This window comes from Phalaenopsis equestris, unplaced genomic scaffold, assembly GCF_001263595.1.
Source record: "Phalaenopsis equestris unplaced genomic scaffold, ASM126359v1 Scaffold000002, whole genome shotgun sequence".
In the NCBI taxonomy this organism is placed as follows: Eukaryota; Viridiplantae; Streptophyta; class Magnoliopsida; order Asparagales; family Orchidaceae; genus Phalaenopsis; species Phalaenopsis equestris.
This window is the reverse complement of record NW_018164444.1, coordinates 16,885,146-16,908,054: the sequence shown is the minus strand read 5'-3', so window position 1 is coordinate 16,908,054 and position 22,909 is coordinate 16,885,146. Positions and strand designations below refer to the sequence as shown.

Here is a 22,909-nt window from a genome sequence, read left to right as displayed (position 1 = left end):
ATATATATATATTGTTTGTGTGCGCGCGCGTGTTTGAGATTTGATGAAGATTATACATATTTGATGCATGGATGACGCGGGAGCCATTTCCTGCAATCATGGAATCGAAGCGGGAAGGGGTCCTCTCCCGTAAAACTCCCGAAAGCGGTATTTCCCTGCTTTATTGCTCTAGCTTGTGGGAATATTTTACTATTATTATAATTATAATTAGATTTATTTCTAAGTGTTAAAATTTGTGGCTTATTTTGAGGGGTCTAATTTTAAATAAAAAATATAGAAGTCAAGTTATTTGTAAAAGGTTTGTATGGCTCTATAGAAGTCCAACTCATGAATGAAAAAAATGATCATTTATTCATGATATCAGAGCCCTAATACTAGCAACCGATCGCTGTTGTCGACGAGATCGCAGCTAGTACAAGCGACGGCGACTGGGAGCATATATTTTGTTTCATCATCGCGAAGCAGCCGCGATTGGGAAGGCAATGATGGGATCGCAACTCGTTCGGAAGGCAACAAACGAGATCGCAATTCTATGGGAAGGCAACGATGGGATCGCAGCTCACTGGGAAGGAACAAAGGAGATCGCGCAAGGGTTTTAACGCAAGGTGCGGACTACGGCTTCTGTGCATGGAGGAGCGGATTGTTGCGAGACAGTCAGAAGAGGTTTTGGCATGCAGAATAAGGCAGAGCGGAGGAAGAGGAACGAGTGTGACATTGCTTTGGTGATCTTCGCACAATTCCTTTTTTCTTGATTACCCTAACCATGACCGTCCCGCAAGTGGGATGAAGGAACATTGGCAAGGAGAGAGCGATAGGGAGACGAAGGTGGAAGAAGATAGAAATTTCTAATGTCTTCGTGCATTGGGATTCAATCGTTGCCTTCCTTGCTAGTCAAGACCGAGGTCGGTGAAGCGGGACCAGACTCGTGCGACGCAGGGAAGAGACGCAAACAAAGGAAAGGGCTTTGGTGTCTATTATAGAGAGGACCAAGGTGTGAGATAGGGAGGAGCAGCATATGTTCACGAACGGAAGAGGCATGAATGGTGCTCGTGTGAAAATAGAAGCTCGAGTGGCTTTCCTGCGATGAAATAATAAGTGGGTTTTTAAGAACTTTGTATGTCTTGACCCCGTCGTTGCTACTAAACAAAAGTAGTGAAGAAGAGAAATTTGGTTCTACATACGTTAGAGACCGAAGAAGGTTGAGGAATAGTTATATTGATGATACAAAAGAAGAGTCGCATGAGGGTATACTCTGCATCGAGTAAACTTCCAGGTACACGATTAGCTTTCCTTGCATCGAGCTCAGGTATGAGAGGTATCCAGGGAGAAACTCGCATGTGCTACAACTGTGGAGAAGTGGGAAATTCGAGCATGACTTATCCAAAGCCACCCAAGGAGAGAGAGACGGGTCGACATGAACAGCCTAGAGATCGTAATCATAATCATGGGGGCCTAAGAGGCGGAAAATAAGGCTACCAGACAAATCTAATGGTAGCAAAGAATGAGGGAAAGACAATGATAGTATTTACCGATGAGGATTATGAGTTATTGGAGATGTTGAAAAGGAAGTAGAGAGTGGCAGGTAATGCGACCGGAGATGCATCCACCTTCTCGTCATCCAAGGGGAACACTGCTAGTTATGTTCACTCAGTCATAGGTGTTTGTGGTACACATGCTCGTCTCTATATCCACCACAAGATCACCATAATGGATAGTAGATTATGGTGCATCTCAACATTTGACAAGTGCCGCTAGTGAGTTCTCATCCTATACTCACCTAACAGCTCCATAGAGTATTCAGGCCGCTAATGGTATAACACAACCTATAGTTGGTAAGGGTACAGTGAGGTGCACCAATTCTGTAACTTTGTCTAATGTTTTGCATGCTCCTTCATTTTCAGTGAATCTTTTATCCATTAATGTTACTAAACTCCAACTAAAATGTGTTGTTTCATTTGATATTCCAAAGGTGATCTTTCAAGAGAAGGAAACTGACCAAAGATTGGGACTGGTACGTGGCATAGTGGACTCTAGTACTTGGATAGAGAAGAAATGGACTCAGTTTTGACATTCATGGTTGAGAATGTTGGGGCAGTAGAATTTGAGAGTGTGGATGTTTGATGCTACATCACAGGCGCGTGGGACTCTTTATTTGGTCTATTGAATGTTTTGTAATCATCATTATATGAAAAGGAAAATAAACAAAAAATTATTTGTAATGCTTGTGAGTTTGGTAAACATACGAGGAGCTCTTTTGTTAGCTCTAGTAAAAGGAGTTCTTATGGTTTTGATTTGGTGCACTCAAATGAATGGGGAATCTTCTACAACTTCTATGAATGGTTACAAATATTTTGTGACTTTCATTGATTGTTTTTCTTGTGTTATTTGGTTATATCTAATTTTCACATAGTGATTCAGACTCAATACGGTGCAGTAGTGAAGGTATTGAGGTCTGATAATGGGATAAAATATATCAACAAGACGTTTAGGAAATACTTGTGAGCTCGAGAGATACAACATCAAACCGCATGTTTATACACACCAGCACAAAACAAAGTCGTAGAGAAGAAGAATAGACACGTTCTAGAGACAGCTCGAAGCATGATGATCAAGATTATTGTCTCAAAGCACCTGTAGAGCCAAGCATTTTTGACATCGACTCAATTGATCAGCAGAATACCCTCGACAATACTGAATTGTAAGTCTTTTTGTTAGATATTTAAAAAACATAATAATGGGGTCCTCCCATTGAAGGTTTAGTTGTGTATGTTTTGTGAAGGACAATAGACCATTAATATGAAAACTAGATCATAGAGCTGTGAAATGTATTTTTATGGGTTATTCTGCTACCCATAAGGGATATGTTTGTCGGAGTCTGATAGAAACGAGAGTGTTTGTGAGAATGAATGTGTCTTATAGAGAGTTCAAACCTTACTATACTCTGGAGGTGACCTCACCTTTAGTGACTTATCAGATACTGAAGGTATGAGGTGTGAGGGGGAGTATTGATGGTCAGAGATTGGTGCATGTGGGAATGATGTCTTGTCTTGTTGTGTTGGAAGGATCAACTAAAAAAGAGCAGAAAATTGAGGAAAATGAACCTGAAGGAGGGATTCAAGCTCAAAGGGAGCTGAGAGTGTATACAAGGAGGAAGAGGCAGAATGAAGGAACAATGTTTATCGTGTCACTCGTGTCATCAAGTTTCTTGTCCTGGTCTGCCCCGACTCCTGAGACACCTACGCCTTCCACTTCAGAATTTAATTACCCAGGTGATATGATTCCTCTCCCTTCTTCCACTCCCATTACTTTCAGGATGACCTCTCGCAGCAATGTGAGTCGTTCTCCTGATTATTATTCTCCTGATTGTTTTAATTTCTCACATGATAATACTCAGTTTGTCCCATCATTTATATACGGAGCTTTGATTGCACCTTTTGTCTCTATACCCAAATTTTGGCAGGTAGCTAAGGAAAATCCAAAATGGAAATTTGTCATGTTGGAGGAACCTGTCGCTCTTGATAAGAACGGGACGTGGGAAATAATAAATTACCAGCGGGGAAAAGAGCAATTGGATTTTCACGGTAAAACAAAATCCATAAGGGAAATTGGAGTGTTACAAGGCATGATTAGTGGTGAAAGGGTACAGTCAGACATGACATTGACTATGACAAAATTTTTGCACCTGTCGCAAAGATGAACACAGTGAAGACACCAATTTCTCTAGTTGTTAATGGTGGGTGGAGGTTACACTAACTTAATGTGAATAATGATTTTCTTCATGGTGAGTTATTGGAAGAGGTGTATAAGGACATAACATCAAGATTCAGCACAGTTCAGACAGTGGGGTAGGTTGTGCAGGCTCAGGAAGTCGTTTTATGGCTTGAAACAGTCTCTTCGAGCTTGGTTTGAAAAGTTTAGAAAAACTATGGTGGGTATGGGCTATCAACATATCAATGTCGACTATATGGTGTTCTTTCGTCAAAATGGTGGTCACATCACTAAGCTTGTTGTGTATATTGATGTCATGATTATCGTTTGTGATGTTAAGACAGATTATTCAACTAAATGCTAGATTGGGCGAAGAATTTGAGGTGAAGGACCTTGGATAGCTCAAATACTTTCTTGGGATTGAGGTGGCTCATGGACCAAAGAAGATGATCTTATCTCAGAAAAAGTATGTATTAGATCTGCTCACAGAAACAGACAAGCTGAAATGTTAGTCTGCAGTCTTTCCAATTCATCAGAACGTCAAACTGAGTGTAGAGGCGGAAGAATAAGTTTATCATGACAGATACCAGAGACTAGTGGGTTGTCTGATTTACCTGAGTCACAAGCGTCTCGACATCTCATTTGTAGTGGAAGTGGTGAGCCGCTATATGCATGATCTGAGGAGTATTGAGGTACCTGAAGAGTGCACTAGGGAAGGGGTTGATCTTCATAAAGAATGGCATGTAGACATTAAGGGCTATCGTGATGTAGACTGGGCGAGTTGTGCAGATGACAGATCCACCTCAGAATACTGCATGTTCGTAGAGGGCAAGGCAACTTGGTTACTTGGAAGAGCAAGAAATAATTTGTAGCAGCGAGGTCAATAGTAGAGGCAGAGTATACGGTCATGGCCTCAGAAGTTGTCGAGATGATGTGGTTGAGAGCCTTGTTGGTCGAGCTCAAGGTGGTGCAAGAAACTCAAATGAAGTTGTTGTGTGACAAGTCAGCAATCAGCATTGCCAACAACTCGGTGCAACACGATAGAACCAAAATGTTCTTCATCAAGGAAAAGTTGAATAATGGGCTACTGGAGCTAATTCATGTAGCCACTAGAGAGCAAGTGGTTGACTGCCTCACTAAAGGACTTAGTTCATTAGATTTGTCTAGATTATGTAACAAGATGGGCTTAGTGGATATCTTTTGTCCATCTAGAGTGGGAGTTTTAAGATTTGAATCTTATTTTAAGGGGTCATAAAAAATAAAACAAGTTTAGAAATTATTTGTAAAAGGTTTGTATGGCTCTATAGAAGCACAACTCATGAATGAAAAAATTAATCCTTTCTTCAAAATCATTTCTTCACTGCGCAAGAAATAATTATATGCTGTTATTTTTTGGTTTTGGGACATTTTGTTTGGTTTATATTGTTTGGAGACTTTCTCCCATATTTATCCAATTTTGAGAGTTATAGCATGTATTTCTTCAGGTGGTGAATGTGTATCTCCAAGAGAAAAAGTGCTTGAACCTCCCTGTCATCCATGCTTCGCTATTTCACCATTCGTCTTGCCACTTTCTGGCTGTACAGCTGTTGAACTGCTGTTCCGGCATCCAGTTTGCAGTCCAACAACAGTATTTCGTCATCCTCAACCACCACAGCTATTTCCATTTTCATTTTCATTCTTCATCCAACAACCCTCTTAACCAATCTTACACCCTTCCCACACTGATCAATGAAGGTTCAATATGTACTTGTAAGAAATTTGAAGTGGCGCTAACATAAAATAGGTAACCTAAACCAGAGAAATGTCCCCTCCTTGTAAATAGATCCATCAGTGTTATTCACGCATCATGAACATTCATAAAGCCTTCTCTGAACAAAGTTCATGAAAATTATGTTGTTAGTTTACTTGCCACCAAATTGACGCTACCAATTGCTTTCTAAAAGACCTGTTGTAAGGGTGCAAGTGAGCTAAGCCGGCTTGTGCTGCTCTCATTAATAAGCTCATGATTCGAGCTTATCAAGCCGTGATCTTGAGCACAAGCTTGTCAAGGCTTGGTTCGTCGGCTCAGGAGCAAGCTTGACTAGCAAGATTCCAATCAAATTTATGCCTTCTCTGGGGTTGTCATGGCATTTATCTTCTATCCCACCATCCATCACTCAGATGGCTTCTCTGGAGAACTCACATGGCAAACAATTTTATTCAAATTCGTGAGCCGATTAGTGAGCCTACTCGAGCTTGTTATTTGAGCTCGAGCTCGAGTTAGGTATGACTCGAGTTCGGCTCGACTCATTTACAACCCTAGACTCTTGTAGGCTTACCGTCCCAGATATAGGTGTTGCACTATGGCATAAACAAGAATGACAATGCACTTCCAGTCCTTGTTGCCTAATTTCCACATCATAGAAAGATTGTTATGGATATCTGCTGGAATTTGTCAAATGACGTCATTTAGCTCCACTCAGCTAATAAAAATCCCAAAAAGATTTACGAATAAATGAATTGAATGTTTTGTTGTTTTCAGATTAATTCGTGAACAACATTACACAACCTCTAAAAATGCAACTTCCAAAATGGTAGCAAGCCAAATATGTTCCCCCTTTATAACAAGTTCAATTTGCTCATATTCCTCATTTATTAGATTACTACAATATGTGACAATTAGTTATCACTCATAAACTTCAATTAACTTAAATTAGCCGTCATTGTTTGTCGATGCATTTCACCAAATCTGACATAAATTTCAATTTCTATGGGGCATACGTATGAAGCAAAACAAATAATAACAATATTTAAATTTGCATTGAGATAAGTGTAATATTGATTTTCATATATTACAATCATCTCAAAATAAATTCAATGATTTTGGGACATCCAGATGGAAATTTGACCTGAAAATCATGATCCAAGATTTTTTCTATTAAACCATTAATTAAATGAACAACCCATTATGGTACCACAAATATTTATGCATTTGTTAAACAGCTCGTCCATTCATTTCAGTGGAACAACTCCATTTTATATATTGTGCTTGGATGCGCTCTAATGTGTGAAACATTGGTTGGAACAAAGTCAAAAATATTAAGGTGTATGGTTCACGTGCTTGCTCTACCAGAAATATATAGGTATTGACAGCCAATTATAACTGAACAAAAATCATACTACTGCAATCACTGTAAGCTGTTTGGGCACACCTCAATCAAATGCTTCAGGCTTCACCCACATTTGAGATCGGCAGATCCTAACAACACCATCCATGTGGAGGAAAATATAACAGAAGCTGTTAATCTTTCAGAAATGTTGAATGAGAACTTAATTCATAAGGCTACTCCTCACCAATCAGACCAGCAGCTTCCGCCTACTGTTGTTGAGAAAGTTCTTCCTCAGATTATAGATTCTACAAATTGTGTTGTAGCAAATGCTAGCCGAAGTGGCTTGGATCCACCTACTGCGAGAGAAAATGGCACTCATGTTATAGAGGAGTGTCAGGATCAAGGTGTGCTGCTAGGGCTGTCAAAACGGCTCGTTGTTCGCGAACAGCTCATGTTCGGCTCGTTCGTTAAGTTAACGAGTCGAACACAAACAACACGAATCAATATTTATTCGTTCGTGTTTCGTGTTCGGCTCGTTTTGACTCAAAATACTACTAGTATTTTTAAAAAATTTAATTGACTATAATGCTACAAAGATTTATAATCAATTAAAAGTATTAATGAAGAAAATACAATAAAAATTATTAAATTAGATTCAAATGATGTTTTAAATCTTGCCCCAATCCTTAGCATCTTATGGCTACATGATTTGACTCTTTGTTCGTGAACGGCTTGTGTTCGGCTCGCTAAATAAACGAGCTGAACGCAAAATGAACACGAGCACACTTTTTGAGCTATAAATGTAAACGAGTCGAACACCAACTGAGCCTGGCTCGCTCATGTTCGGCTCGTTAACACCCCTATGTGCTCCTGGCTGAGTCAGATCAGCAGTTTACCTCCATCGAAAATCTACCTATTGTTCACACGAGACTTCCTCTGACAGATGATTGGCAGATTTACAAATCTAGGAAGAAGAAGAAAAAAATATCAGATCTCGGTAACTCTCAGAATGACTATATCATTGTTTCGGGCGAAAGCCCACATCTCAATATGTTGCTGGACTCCATCCCTAGATCTATAGAGGAAGGGGCAGTGGTAGATCCGCCGACTACACCCACCATGATTAGGAGTTGTTTCTTTTTGTTTTATTTTTGGGGAATACATTTGTAATCCCTGTGAGTGGGATCTTTGTACCCACTCACTACAACATATGTATCCTCTTTTTTTTTATCAATGAATATATATATATATATATTACAAAGTGTGAGAGAGCCCAAACATGGCACCCTGCCTACTAAAAAACCACAAATGGTTTCAAAACTAGAAAAAACAGAAAATGCATTAGATACTTAAATAAAAAACCTCACAGTGTCGAAATACATATTAGGTGGCTAGAGAGCGACCCAATTTGGTCTTGCCTCTACCTCTAGTTCTAGGAAAGGAGCAAGCTAATAAGCTGGTAAAATGATTGTCATTGTCAAAAGTAATCAATGTATCATCCAATATGTTCCCGAGCTGGAGTGCCTTCATTCTTCTTCTTCCTCCTGGAATAGACCTGTCATTCCTCTTCCGAAGAATCAATCTGATGGGGTGGTAAAGCTGAAGCAGAAGGAATACCAACCATAGCACCCACAATAGGTTCTAGTATATGTGAAGTATGAGTTGACTCTACACCGGATATTTCCTAAAGAAGTGGAGCTGCGAGCCTCTCCTGATTATCAGTATGAACACTATCATTGTAGGTAATAGTCCATTAGTATTGTTTTCTATCGGGTTTGAAGGTGCCAACATCACATCACTCGCAGTAACAGTAACAGCAGTGTCATGAGGGGGTCCTCAGGGGCAACAAACACCACCTGCCTGGTAGTATCCTCCCCAAGTGGAACTGAAATGCCCAGAGCAGTGGGGTTAGACCCATCCTTATTCACTTGAACCTTAGTTTTCAAATTAGAATGGAACTTGTAGCATTTATCAAGGATATGACCAAACATCTTACAATGGGTATAATATGGAGGTCTGTGTTCCAAGACGATTTGTTGTCAATATCCATTGTGGGTTGTGCCCAGCCAAACTTCGGTAACATCCGGTAAAGTAATATCCCTTTCCACAAATATTCTGGTCACCGAGGGTCTGGTTAGGATGAAAGTAGGCAGATCTAACTTCAAAGGGTCTCCTAGTATGACACCAATAGAGTAGAGAACCTGATGGTGAAAAAAATACAGCTTGAGACCATGTAAACTAAACCATACCGGTACAGTGGGAGTTTCATGATTTGGGTCAAAATCAGGAGATCACTTGAGTAACTTCATAGCTTTTCCTCTGATATTAAGATATTTCTTGGAGAAAATTCTGGTGTAGTCTTCCGTCAGATCAACACATATCTCTCATTCATATATATCACTTTCCACTTGTTTACTGATTTAAGATCATCTACGCTTTTTCTGATAACCTCCATAGGTGGGTGTCCTCGCTGAAATTTTCCAGTAAGAGCAATCTTGAATTTTTCTGTCATTGTACAAATTTCTGAGTCAGAGAAAAAAATTATTGTTTTCCCACATTTCCTACTTCCCTTATTAACAAAAGGACAATCATATGTGCCACCGCGACAGTCTTATAGCTTGAGGGGAATACCACCGCGGACTCCACCTGAGGGTTTCCCACCACGTGGGCCAAGGAAGCATTTGTTAGTTTAGCAAAAGAAGAAAGAAGTGTCATCAAAACAACCAGTTGTCACCTGCATGGAGAAGCTTGTGTCGGGCTAGAGAGAAAGACGGGCGCAGAAACAAAGCAGAAGGTCGAGCCAGAGAAAAGCATTGGCGCGGACACGAATAGAAGAAGCGTCAAAAATGAAGAAAAGAGTCGCCGGACACGGAAAGCAGAGGTGCAGCGTCGTAACTGGACGTCGACGCAGAAAGATGAGCCGCGAAACTTGCAGCTCGACGAGGTCGACGCTCAACGCAGAAGCCGGCGAGAACGAAGCCGCAGAATCCCTATGTCGTTGTCGACGAACACGGAAAACGAACGCAGAAATCGTCGTCGAGTGAGAGAAGAACTTTCGGAAAGCCAAAGATCATATCTGGGAATCGCAATCGGGTATATATATATATATATATATACACAGGCTGTGGCTTTGAAAAATAAGAGTAAGTTGAGGGAAACATAAGTCACAACCTTATATATATAACAAAATTAACAAAATAATTTCTCTTCATAAGGTAATATGTGAGTGGCATGGAGCAACAGGAACAATAAGAATAAGTTGAATGAAGATCTATTTAAGCTCAGAAATCTGATGAATAATACTTTGGTTACTCGGGCAATGGTACTCACCTTACCAATTTATTAGCCAGCTCACTTTCGAGAACTAGAGGCATGAGGAGTAAAGTGGGACGTCCCTAGCACTTTTGTGCCCTTTTGTGGCTTTTGCTTTTTTACCTTTATGATATTTGTTTTATATGGGTTTTATGTGTGTTGTATTATATGAGTTGGGCTTTCTTTTAGGCCTTCTCATACAACATTTCTGTATCTTTTCCGTATTAATATATTCTTTTCCGTATTAAATTAATATATTTGCTCTCGGGCTTTTTCTAAAAAAACAAAATGGAGAAACAGGAACAATAAGAGTAAGTTGAGGGAAACACTCCCACACACCAAAAAGTTTAGAAAGACTAATTTTCATAAATGCATGAGATATTAAAATCAATGTTAGAAAGAAATCATATGACATACAAGCTTTATTTTGCTTTAGCCATCAGGAAGAGTGTTATGGGAAATAAATGAATATAGATAAAATATAATAAATAAGATAAGCTATAATTAAGATATAAGAATATTAAGCCAAATTGAATACATAGGTTATCATGATGGTTACAAGTGGTGAAAATACAGCCAAAGCCATGCTAAATGTATGAAATAATGGTTTTGCCCTATCAATTAAATGCTTGAAGTGTACTGGAGCAGGATATAAAATTATATCATTTCTATTAAAGAAGTTATGATATGAAAGGGAAAAGGTCAGCCAATCAATTAGTTGAACGCCTTTAAAATCATATAAGTAGGATCCCCCTCCATCTATAGGTAGTTATGAAAGCTTTCAGAAAGGCACAATGAGATTTCTTTTAATTTTCAATTGTGCTAACTTCATATATAGAACGTAGATGAAATTGCAATAATAAGATAGTAAAGGGCAGGGCAAGGAGCCAAGGACCATAAGAACTCATAAATATTGATGTTAAATTCTTACCTTTGCTAGCGAGCACGAAAATGATTCTAATTTTCCTTCTGCGCCACGGTAAAAATGAAAAAATGGAAGAACTCTTACATTTAGCCTTTTGCACATTGGCTTATTCTTATCGAAGTCAACTTTGAGAAATAAAATATCTGGATGCTCTTCAGCAGTTTTGCAGAGCTAAAATTTAACAGAAACAGTCAGAGAAAACAGATTATTTTCTATTGCCCAAAAAAAAAGGTATTCCAGAGCAATAACAAAATGAGGTAATTCTGAAGAAAAAGTCTACCAAAGAAGGCTAATGATAATGATTAAAGAAAATCCACATTCAGTCAATCTTACAACATGGCATAAAATATAAGTAGAACCTCAAGCATATCTCAGATGGATTTATGAACATAAGATATAATTAGCATAAAGGAAATTTACAAACATACCACATAATTCTTATGTATTAGCATATCGAATACGCGAACTTTGATATTTACGCTTATAATACATTGGTGACATGGCCTTATACATGAAAAGGTTTATTTCACTTCAAAAAAAAAAAAGTGATGGTGGTATCTTTGATGTGATTTTAAAAACTTGAGTGGTATGCATGTAAATATGAATGTTTAGGTGTTATATATGTAAATACGTAAAAATTCTGTTATATGAATGTAAATGCCCCTAGCATAGAATCACATTGGGAGTTCTTCACTGGGATGGAACAAGAAGAATATACAAGCATCTACTGATGTTGTAAAAAGCGTGCTTTAATAAAGAAGCAGAGCGATTGCCCAAGGCGTCGTGAAGCGAAGCACTGCAAGGTGTGTCACATTGCTACAAACTTCATGACAAAGCGCATATAGCAAATTTTGCATCATTCAAGGGTAGGGTTCGGTACCCAATTCCCATCGCTCACCACATGAATTAAAATGCCAAAAGGAACAATTTTATCCAAATCTCTTGTTGTTACTGCTTGGTCTAGCAATGCCCCTCCTGATAGTACTCTCATGCTGTTCAATCTTTGATTTCTCACTACACTGCACTCCTCTCCCACTCTCTTCAGGGCTATCACAGACCTTTTCTGCTATGTTCTTCTAGCCTGACCTTCTCAATCTCTTTTGATATTTCTGAGTCAAAGTGAGAGATTCACTAGACTTCACAATCTTATATTTATTTCTCGGCTCTTTGGACCTCATCTTCAGTCTGTCAATTCAATGATGCCACTCAACAGATATTTTATTGTTGTCTCGATCATTCTAACTAGCTCTCAATTTGGTTTTTTTTTTTTTTGTTGGTACTTAATCTTTATATATTTACTTTTTTTCAACCTCGGTGCATATAGATTTTTTGGCATGTCTATGAGTCTACTCTTTAAACTTTGTCAAACAATTTTCAGACATAATTTTTGTTTCTTAGTATACAAATTAAATTAAATGGAATGTTTGAGGGTAGAAGAATGAAAGACCTAACATAAAAATACGTGCTAGTTGTAGAAATAAATTGATACCGGAGTTAACCTAAACAACAATAAGATAAGCTAATATTACTAAAAAAGTAAGTAAGATTACAAGCACAAACACTGTAAACTAGGAAATAACAAAGACACAACATAACTCAACTAGGGATTAGATAGAGGGAGGAGATGCTGCGATTTACAAAGGAAAAACTCACATGGAAGTGAGGGAATGGTCGGAAGGAAGCAAGGGATGGTTACGGTTGGTTGTCAAATGGTAGGAAGGTGGGCGGTCGCAGGGTATGGTGAGATGGTTTGGAAAAGTCAGGTAAGCTCACAGCAGCAAGAAGAGTTGTGGGGCTGCGGCTGCGTCGCTGAACGGCTGAACAGCGATATGACAGTAAGGGAAGGGCTTGCAGGGCAGCGGCGGTGATGTCAAATGGAGGGACAAAGGTAGAACAACCACAAAAGAAATGAGTGGAGGGCTGCAGCAGTGAAGGTGAAGGTATGGGACAGCGAAAGCAGCGAAGCAGGTTGCTAGGACAGCAAGAACCAACGAAGAGGAAGGGCAGTGGACTGCAGAACAAAAAAAGGGGAAGGCTGCCTCGGGAATGCGGTAGCAAGGGTTATGGTTGTAAAGGTTGCTGAGGAGTTAGGCAAGGATAAATATCCCTGCATGATCGAGCTACAGCGGGAGCACCTACTCTCCTTCGGATACAGCCTTAGAAGGGAAACATCGGCAACCGATGGCTATCCAAAATAGAAACATACGCCAAAAACTGACTTTCAAAGCCTAATTCAACACATATATATGAAATGACTAAAAAGGAATGAAACATAATAAGAAATAAAGCATTAAAAAACAAACTATTTCAGCTGCCCGTCTCCCATCTTCTGTGATTTTGAATCTTGCAATACTGTAGCAGCTACAGTACCGTGACAAATAATGCGGGAAAGCTCACACATCAATCTCTTGGGATTAGAGAGTTTTGGCCTCATTCGTCGAAACTTTTGTTTGCATGTTGAAATTAGTAGAGTTGTTGGTAAACTTCCGAGGTTAAGGGGTCTTCGACTGTGGTCTGAGAAGCGCCTGGATCCCACTGGAGACTGTGTCGTTCTCAAAAGCACCCGAGAAGTTTTTACCATTTGCGAGCAAACATCCATATCGGTCCAACCATCTGGGAGTATCTTACTAAGCTCAACGGGGATTTTGTATCAAGTGTATTCTACTGAATTCTACATAAGCAACCTAAGGTTGGTTAAATCCAATCTGAGGAGAGGACAATTTGAATCTTCTTGAATTGTGGCGGTCAGGGTGGTAAGTTAGCGAACATTATGTCATGAAACTCTCTTTGTATTGGTTGCCCTGTGTTTGTTACCAGCTCTTCTCTCTCACGGTCCTCTACCATCACTAGGATTCCTCCTTATGTTTCTTTGTTGACAAGGGCACCTATAATCTCGGATCCGCAGAAAGTTGGACTGTGTTTGTCATTTTTGGTGGAGTGGATCTCCACGAACCTATCATGTTGAGTCCTACGATCATATGGGCATGGTCTCCCCAACAAAAAAGTGGCAGGCATCCATGGGCACCACGTCACACCAAAACTGATCCTGCAAATGGCTCACAATCAAAAACTCCATAAGACACCTGTTAATATTGACTCGATCCCTTCTTCAACTATGTCAGGTAATACAATTGAGGATATCTTTGAGTCGTGATGCTCAACTTATCTATCATTAGTATTAATGTCACATTCTTGCTACAACCTCAATCAATGATGATGTTGCGTACCTTGCCTTTCACTATACACTTGATGTGAAAAATGTAATGGCAAAGCCACTGCTGCTCCATCACAGTCTCAATCTGTAGGAGTTGTCGAACCACAAGCATCTCACCCTCATTCAATAGAAGATGATACTCATGCAATTCTTCCGCTGCCCCTTGCTCGGAGAAAGTCACAATTTGGCTCGGCAACTGGAAGCGATGTCCAAAATCATGACATATGAAGCATTTCCTGGCGGATACTATAAATGGTGCACCACTCTTCTCAAACTTCTTCTCATTCAAATTGGTTTTGTCCTGCTCCTGACTAGCTCGTGCCACTCACTGAGGCGTACTCCTCTTGAGGTCTCCAATTGTGGGTGGTTTTCTGACAACAGTCGTTTGCTCTGCTTTTATTGTCTCTCTGTTTTAAACGCTATGATTTGCACATCCCGCAGTGTACAATAGGATTGCAGTTGGACCACATTACAGAAGATGGACTTCAGGCATGAATCGCAACATTTACTAAATATATAATTTATCTGTGAGAGTATACGTATTCATATCAGAATATTATTTTCATGGACTAACTTCTCTGTTTGTATGTATCCATAATGTGGGAATATTTGTTTATTTAACACTACACCCGAGCGCCGGTGTAGCGGCCCTTGCACAATTGTTATTGTATTCAAGTCATAAAGCTTGTGGCCTCCAGAGGACGCCCTAACATTGACCCAATAACTTAAAAGATTTATGACATAGTTTTTCAAACAATAGTTGTCAATTACCCAACGCAACCACACACTTTTTACACCTGCGGTTTGAGTCCCGACAATAATAATGTTGCTAAGGTACCACTGCATGTAAAAAAAAATTATTGATATTAATATACTTAATTTGGATAATTTTTAGACAGTGCTCTCGTAATGTTTGTATATATATATATACATATATATATAAATGATAAAATAAGACATAGCAAATGTTTGTAATCATCTTTAATTGTCCTATTAGAGAGTTTAAATCACCAAATGCTCTAATGTTGATTCACATTATGTTTTACTAGCATGCATATCATTTATTTCCCGTAAGATTATTGTAGTTTAAAAGTAGCGGTACTCACCGTTTTTTTCAGTTCATTGTTGTGTTAAATTAACTCTATCAGGTTTAAGTTTTGTTTAAGATGAGTAATAAAGAAGGAAATGTATGTAAAAGCGTGGACAACCTAAACTAAGGTAAATTTTATTATTTGTTCAATTTAATTTGAAATCATTAGGGGCGCTTTCATTATTTTGGATTTAGAATGAATAATGGAATTTTAATTCCACAATCTTACAATTTGTTCCCATCGTAAAAAATCTCAAGCCTCGGGTCCGGTCATGACAGTGGCTCACTCGGATGATGAATGATGTTTGAAATGCTTATTTTGATGATAACTAACATAGAAGGATATAGAGGCAATTGCAAGCTTAGAAGTAGATTAAAATTGAAGAACTTCATCAATATACTTCCAAGAGAAAATCACGAAGCCATGCTCAAAGAATATATATATCAATAATCTCTTGTTAAGTAAGCATTAACAAAAGCACGACATGAGATTATTGATTAAGATGAAGTGAGCGATAAAACCCAAGTTTCTTCTATTGATTCAAATAATAACACCATGTTTGAACAAGAATTTGTGGTAGAAAGGGCAAATGAGAATAATGTGAATTATAATAATTATGATCCAATGATTGACTTCAATAGTTCATTTTGTTCTATATTTTTTCAATTTTTGGAGCATTTAATATTTGACAATTGATTACATTGTTAATATGAAACATCTTAAAAAATTTGTTTGTACTTTATACTTTCCAGTATGACTCGCATTATTTATCTCTTTAGTTTTTCCCTTTCACTTAGGTTGTTTATAAGCACATTGTTTAATAATTTAATATTTTGTTAACTTAGTATAAATATTGTCCAAGTTTAATTGTTCAGCAAGAAAATAAGTTCTATTTATATTTTTTAAGCATGCAAGAATGAGATAATTCAGAATTCTTGTTCAAATGCTCTTTTAAGGCAGGCATGAAACATTTCTTGAGTTGAATTTTTTTAAAATTGATTGCTAGTTGTCGGTAATTTCTTACATTAATATCTGGCAAAAAATTTCATGATCATTTTGTCGTAATCATTTGTATGAAGGTTGTTGAGTGGCATAATATTAGGCAATGTTCCCTCTGATATATGCAATTCAATTAATGAAAGAGCACATTTTATTCATGCTCCAAAAAAAAAAAACATTTTGCAAATAGTGATTGCCTCTTACGCATTGATAATCTTAACATCTAATAATGGAAAGTCATGTTGCATCAAGAATACAAAAATAAAATGGGTTCATATGTAATTTTAATGTCCATATAATTATATATGTACATTCTTGTATTCGTGCATGGGGCTAGAGAGGTTAACATGACTAAAATGGATTAGATGATGAAGATTATCATGAAAATGAAGAGAACAGAATAAACAAGCCAAACCTTGGGAAAAAGTGCTCGGCAGGAACCACACCAAGTGCCATAGAATTCAACAACAACAAGCTTATCACCCGCTTGGCATAATGCTTCAAGAAACTCCGTTGTGGAATGAATATCAATCATATTTGGTCCAACATTTCTCTCCCACCACTTAGGGCCATCATTTTCAGCAACAACAGCATGAACCTAGAAAAAAATAATTAAAAACTAGAAGCAATTTAATAGTATCATTTCAAGTTCATAATGACATCATGAGAGTTCATGGAAATCTACATTTGGTAAAGGCCAATCAATCATGAAAATAGAGAAGTGAGTCAACAAGAGAGAAAATAGCTCAACTAATTTGAGATGGACATGCAAAGGGCCAATTCTTCGCCTAAATAAATTAATTAAAATCATGTCAATCTTATATCAAAAACAACTAATCCACGACTTGACTTTTGACACGGAAGCTTACCTGGACATGTTAATGTAGTTGCTATAGTACCGCGGTCCATTTTTCCTATTTGATTCCTTGCTTTTTCTAGCCCTTCCTTTTCTAGCACTTTTCCTGTCTACCTCCTTCTTTTTCCATCATCTTTCTATTTCTACTCTCTACATATTCTATCTACAATTCCTCATTATATATAGATGTTCTTTGCTTTGGTTAGAGTCAATTTTTGGTTTCCAGATTTCAGATTTTTTGTTCAAGCCAGCTGTCAGGACTACATCCCTTCTAGGGTTGTATCTGAAGGTGAGAACGTGTTCCGATTTTAACTCGTCCAAGATGGTGACCTTCTCTAAGGATTTGAGTTATGCTCGGCTGTAGCACGATCCCGCAAGGATATTTATCCTATTCAACTCCTCCAAAATCCCTTTTCAACCATCCCCTCCGCGTTGCTGCCCCCAGACAGCCCTCCCTTTGTTGTCCCACAGCCCACCACCCTTCCCTTCGCCGCCTCCATCACCGTATTCAATGCAAACACCCAACAAACACCCTCGTTGTTTTTTTTACAACCTTCTACCACCTAGCTCCCTCCCAACTTGTTGTCACCCCTCATTGTTGCCTTTCAACACTCAACCAACCCCTTTCCTGCCACTTCTTTACCGTCCCAGCCTCACGAAATCCCTTCCCTGAAACATAGCTAATGTTCTAGCCTTGTAGAACAAATTTCCTGCCACCTAATCGCTGCCCCAACCCATACAACGTCCACAAAACAGTTCACAACCCCTAACCTTCTCCTTACAGCCGACCGGCACTTCCCTTCCCTTTCCGTTCGTATCCATGACAAACTCACAACCTCTTTCACCAGTCACCGCCCTTGATACGATTTAATCGTGCTTGTTAATGTTGTGCATTTGTTTTTGTTTTTTCTTTTCATTGTGATCATGTAACAGCTTAATTGCTTCGAATAATAATATTTTTTTCCATTATAGTTTGGGTTAACTCCGGTATCATTTGGTATTAAAGCTAGCCTAAACATAGTCTCATCCTAGAGTTTCCTAGCATCTGTCACTATCCAAGCCACCTCCACCAAAAATTTTCATTCTTACCACACACCAAACAATAGCCAAATTTTAACATAACCCTAATTTTCCTTTATCGGTATTCAAAGTCAGCAACCCAAAATTAAATTTTCTACACTTTCAATTAGCCTCATGCTCCCTCTTTCACCTACCAACCCTAAACCCTAGTCATTCCACCAAGAAGATACATGCTCAAGTCTACCCCAGAAGAGATACAACGATAGATAAGCCGACTTCAGCGGTAGATATTGAGGATGAAACCCAGGGGAGATTACTCTCAACCGTGAACTGAAGCGTCGAATGGGAGAACAGGAGAATTTGAAGATGAAGCGAGAAAGATAGCACCAGATCCTACCAACTTACTACAGACAGAATGTGTAGATCTTAACTTCAAAAGGGTACACTACATCACCAAGCAATCACCCCCTCTTACAGGCAGAGTTCGATCTCAGGATCTTACAACCGGAATACACCTAGAAGAACACCCAAGATGGCCTAGTCCGAGGAAAAATTGATTCAGAGTGGAGAACATGTAGAACCAATCTGCATCCATAAATATATCGCAGTCAAAAAATGTTGCAAGTGCCACGGATTTGGGCATAGTGAAACGGATTGCACAACCAAGAGAGTGATCGCTTTCACTAATCAGGGAGCGGTTTAAGAACTAAACGGCGTTCCGCTAGAAGATGGCGACTTCAAAGAGAATTCACAATTTTTAGCCAACGAGGAAGAGATGTCATCGATTACAGATGTCCCCAAGATATAGATTCTGATTGAGGTAACAATAGTTATTTTAGAAAATAGTGACTCTAATGTAATGGGTGTTCCGGCAGAGAACGAGATTGTGCGCGCCAAGCTAGCATCATGTAGTTGTTGAGAGGAACATCAGTCGGGCTAGCCTGAGATGTCCAAATGGGCCATGAGTTTGAGGAGTCGCTATCAGATACAAGGCAACCCAAGATAAGAAAAATTCAAACCATTCAGATCTATAGACTCATTCATAATTGCACCTACTGAGGGAGGTCCAACTCGTCTGAAAGGGAGCCCTTTTGTGCAACGTCAGAAAGATTACATAGAGTTATTCAGATTTTAGATTTAGTTCTACGTAGTACCCATCATCAGATATCCAAATAGAAGAGATTAACCTCATCCTTGAAATTTGTCTCAGGAGCTTGATGGGAAAGGAAATTCTTCAAAGGGATCCAAGTTCTATCAATGAAGAAGAAGATGTCTCTTCTGAGTGGTTGCTAGTAAGAGTGGTGCAGTCTGCTACAAATTTCATCACTAAGTTGGTTTTGTCTCACATACTTGTTTATCAACTACATTCTGCTAAGCACGAAAAGGAGAAGCAGGTTTCAAACATAAGAGCTTGAGAGTTACAGTGTGGAAATATACATCTATATGCAACTCCAGCTCAAGATGTGTCAAAAAGGAAAGCATAGTTATTTTATCTAGACGTGTTGTGGAATGACGACGCCTACAAGATCGACATGTCATGAGACTACAATATTTATGCTACATTCAATGATGTGGACCTAACTAAATACTACAAGGACCCTGAAGCTTCGACAAATGAAGTCGAAGCTCCCCCTCAACCCCAAGGGATTGACGCAGGAGCTTACCGGAACATGGTATTGTAGTTGCTACAATACCACGGTCCCTTTTTCATATTTGATTCCTTGCAATGTCTGGTTTTCCTTTTCTAGCACTTTCAGTCCCTTTTTCATCACATTTATATTTATATTCCCTAAGTATTCTATTTACTATTTCTCACTATAAATAGGTGTTGTTAGCTTTGATTAGAGGCGGGTTTTGTCTTCGGGATTTCAGATTTATGTCCAAGCCAATCGTCGGAGTTGTTTTCCCTTCTAGGTTTGTATCCGAAGACGAGAATGTGCTCCGGCTATAGCTCGTCCAAGGTGGCGACCTTCTCCAAGGGTTCGAGTGATGCTCCGGCAATAGCTCGATCCCGGGAAGATATTTATCCCATTCAACTCCTCCAAAATCCCTTTCCGACCATCCCCCTCACTACTGCAGCCCCCGAACAGCCCTCCCTTTGTTGTCCCATAGCCCACCACCCGTAACTTCGTCGCCTCCATCACCATGCTGGCTGCAGCCAACCAACAAACACCCTTCTCGTTGTTTTCTTGCAACCGTCTACCACCTAGCTCCATCCCACCTTATTGTCATCCCTCGTCGTCGCCTCCCAGCACCCAACCAACGCCTTTACTGCCACCACTGTTTTCCCAGACTCACGAAATCCCTTCCCCCACATCCTATCTGTTGTTCAAGTCTTATCAAACCAGTTCCCGACCACCTAATTGCTGCCCCAACCCATACAACCTCCACAACGCAATTCACAGCCCCAACCTTCTCCCTACAGCTGACCAACCTTCCCTTCTCGGTGCACTAACGGCCAACTCACAACCTCTTTCACCGATCACCACCCTTGGGATAAGCTTTAATTGAGCTTGTTAGTGTCGTGTGATCGTTGTTGTCTTTCCTTTTCGTTGTGACTTTATAACTGCTTATTTGCTTTGAATAATAATATTTATTTTTCTGTTGTGGTTTGGGTTAACTCCGATATCACTTTCAATATTCATTCTTATCTATCTTATTAGTGCTTGCATTTAAAAGTTTAATGTTAATAGTGAATGGCAGACATATAATCAAAAAGGTAAATCATAAAAAATTTAAAAAAAAAGGAATTCAATGAATAAATATCAATTAAAAATTACAATTAATTAAAACCTGAGTGTAATATGTGCTAATCTTTAAAAAAGATGTCAATAGTTTATTAATCAGATCTGATTAAATTTGCACTTTTTATGGTCTTTTCTAGGTATATATATCCCTAAGTTAAAGAGTGAAACAAGCCCATATAAGAAGAGGCAAGTCCTAGTTTGAGGGAAAGTATTGGCTGAGTAGTGAAAGTTTGAATAGCTCAAACTAAGACAGAAGAAATGGCTGGAGTATAAGGAAAATAATATGTGGCAAAGCTCATTTACCCTTAAATAAAAATGAATAAAAAACAGAAAGCATAGGATAACCTCGACTTAAGAGAACAGAGATCCCTAATCAAGTGCGTCAACAAGGAATAGTTTTATTACTCATCAAAAATAACAAAGATAACTATATAAACATTTGGTAAGCCATATCAGGTAAAATATCATAAGTCAATAAAACAAATGCAGTTCAACTAGATTTAGCAATGAAAGAGTCTCACTAGTTATGCTAACCTCAAAAAATTGTTTTCTTATTCACACAAGTAATTAGATAAACTAAAATAAAAAAATAAGGTTGCATATGCCATATGCATTATGTGCTATTGCACACCAATAGCACAATTGTATGCCCTATTTCACTTTGCTAAATCTTTCCATGCAAATAACCCAAGGTGTGCATTACGCTATAATATAGGATGTAATGTGCACTACTTAGCAATATTCACACGAATGAGTAGAAAAATAGAAAAAAATTTAAACAGCCCAACATCTAGCCAAAATATGGTTTATGCCTGATTCATTTCTAAAAAGTTCTCTCTCTACGTCAAAAGAAATTTTAGAAATATAATTTGATCATTAATAGTGAAAGGTATGATTTTCTGCACTAATTATGTATGTATGAATGTATATAACGTTTTTGTGTGTATAGGTACATACATAAATACGTAAAGAGAGAGAAAGAGAGAGGAGAGAGAGATTTTGATACATTGTATCAAAGTCAGTGGTTCGAGCAGGATTGAGACGTTCGTGGCTCTGTTGAGTTCTTGATACCTTCTGCCATATTAAGCAGGATATAAGAGCAAATAACTATTGCATCTCCTAGTGGTTGAGGATGCTCATGATGCATGAAACTTGATTGTGTTGGAAAAAAATGTTGACATAGAAATACTAAGTGATTGATCCACTCTCATAAGACTAAGTTATTGGATTAAATATGGATTTAATATTTGATGTATTTATAAGAAATTGTAATGGGCTATATCAAATATTTGTAATAGGCAGTTTGAGTTCTAAAGGCTTACTGGGTAGTAAAATAGATCATTGTAAGTTTGTAAAATACTTCCTCTCTTTAGAAGTATAAGGGTATCAATAAAATAAGAATAAGTCTCCTTTGTCTTAAGATTCTCTTCTTTGGCGTTCAAAATTTTGCATTTTTTTGGTCTCTAACAAGAACTTGAATCGCGACTTATTCTTCTTCCTTGGTTAGTAACAATTAGGGCTCTCCATGACTCTCACCACAAAATGCATATCGATCAGCATCTCTCATATCCGTTGTCTAATTTTTCGTGTCAGTCTGACACCATCGCTCTAATCTTTTGATCATCCAGCATATCGTCCTACTTTTCAAAGACACATAAGAAAATTCATTCATAAATCTCTATCACCCTTTGTCACACCAATCATCAATTTTCACACTTCAACACCACACCTAGATCTCCATCCCATTATTTAAATCTCCATTGCATCCTCCACATCTTCTCTTTCACAATTAACACCCAAATACAGCATTCAACAATGTTTTCACTGTCGGCGTTTAAAAAGGGGGGAAGTTGCGTTTGGGGGTCGCCCGTAAGAAGCTGTCGGCCGCCGGAATCGAAATCCCGTCGCCCGCTTCGGAAGGACTTTTTAATTTACATATATATATATA

The 22,909-nt window shown here is 38.6% G+C and overlaps 1 protein-coding gene across 1 annotated transcript in view; it reads right to left on the bottom strand.

Annotated features, from left to right (window-relative positions):
- The window catches only part of LOC110028098 (thioredoxin-like 2, chloroplastic), a 38,727-nt gene that overhangs the window by 6,057 nt on the left and 9,761 nt on the right, over window positions 1–22,909 (bottom strand). The window contains exons 2-3 of the mRNA XM_020729822.1: window positions 16,754–16,936; window positions 11,041–11,205 (exon numbers count right to left, since the gene is read on the bottom strand). Of these exons, the coding sequence (XP_020585481.1) occupies window positions 11,041–11,205; window positions 16,754–16,936 (348 nt within the window). The remainder of the gene's footprint in view (window positions 1–11,040; window positions 11,206–16,753; window positions 16,937–22,909) is intronic.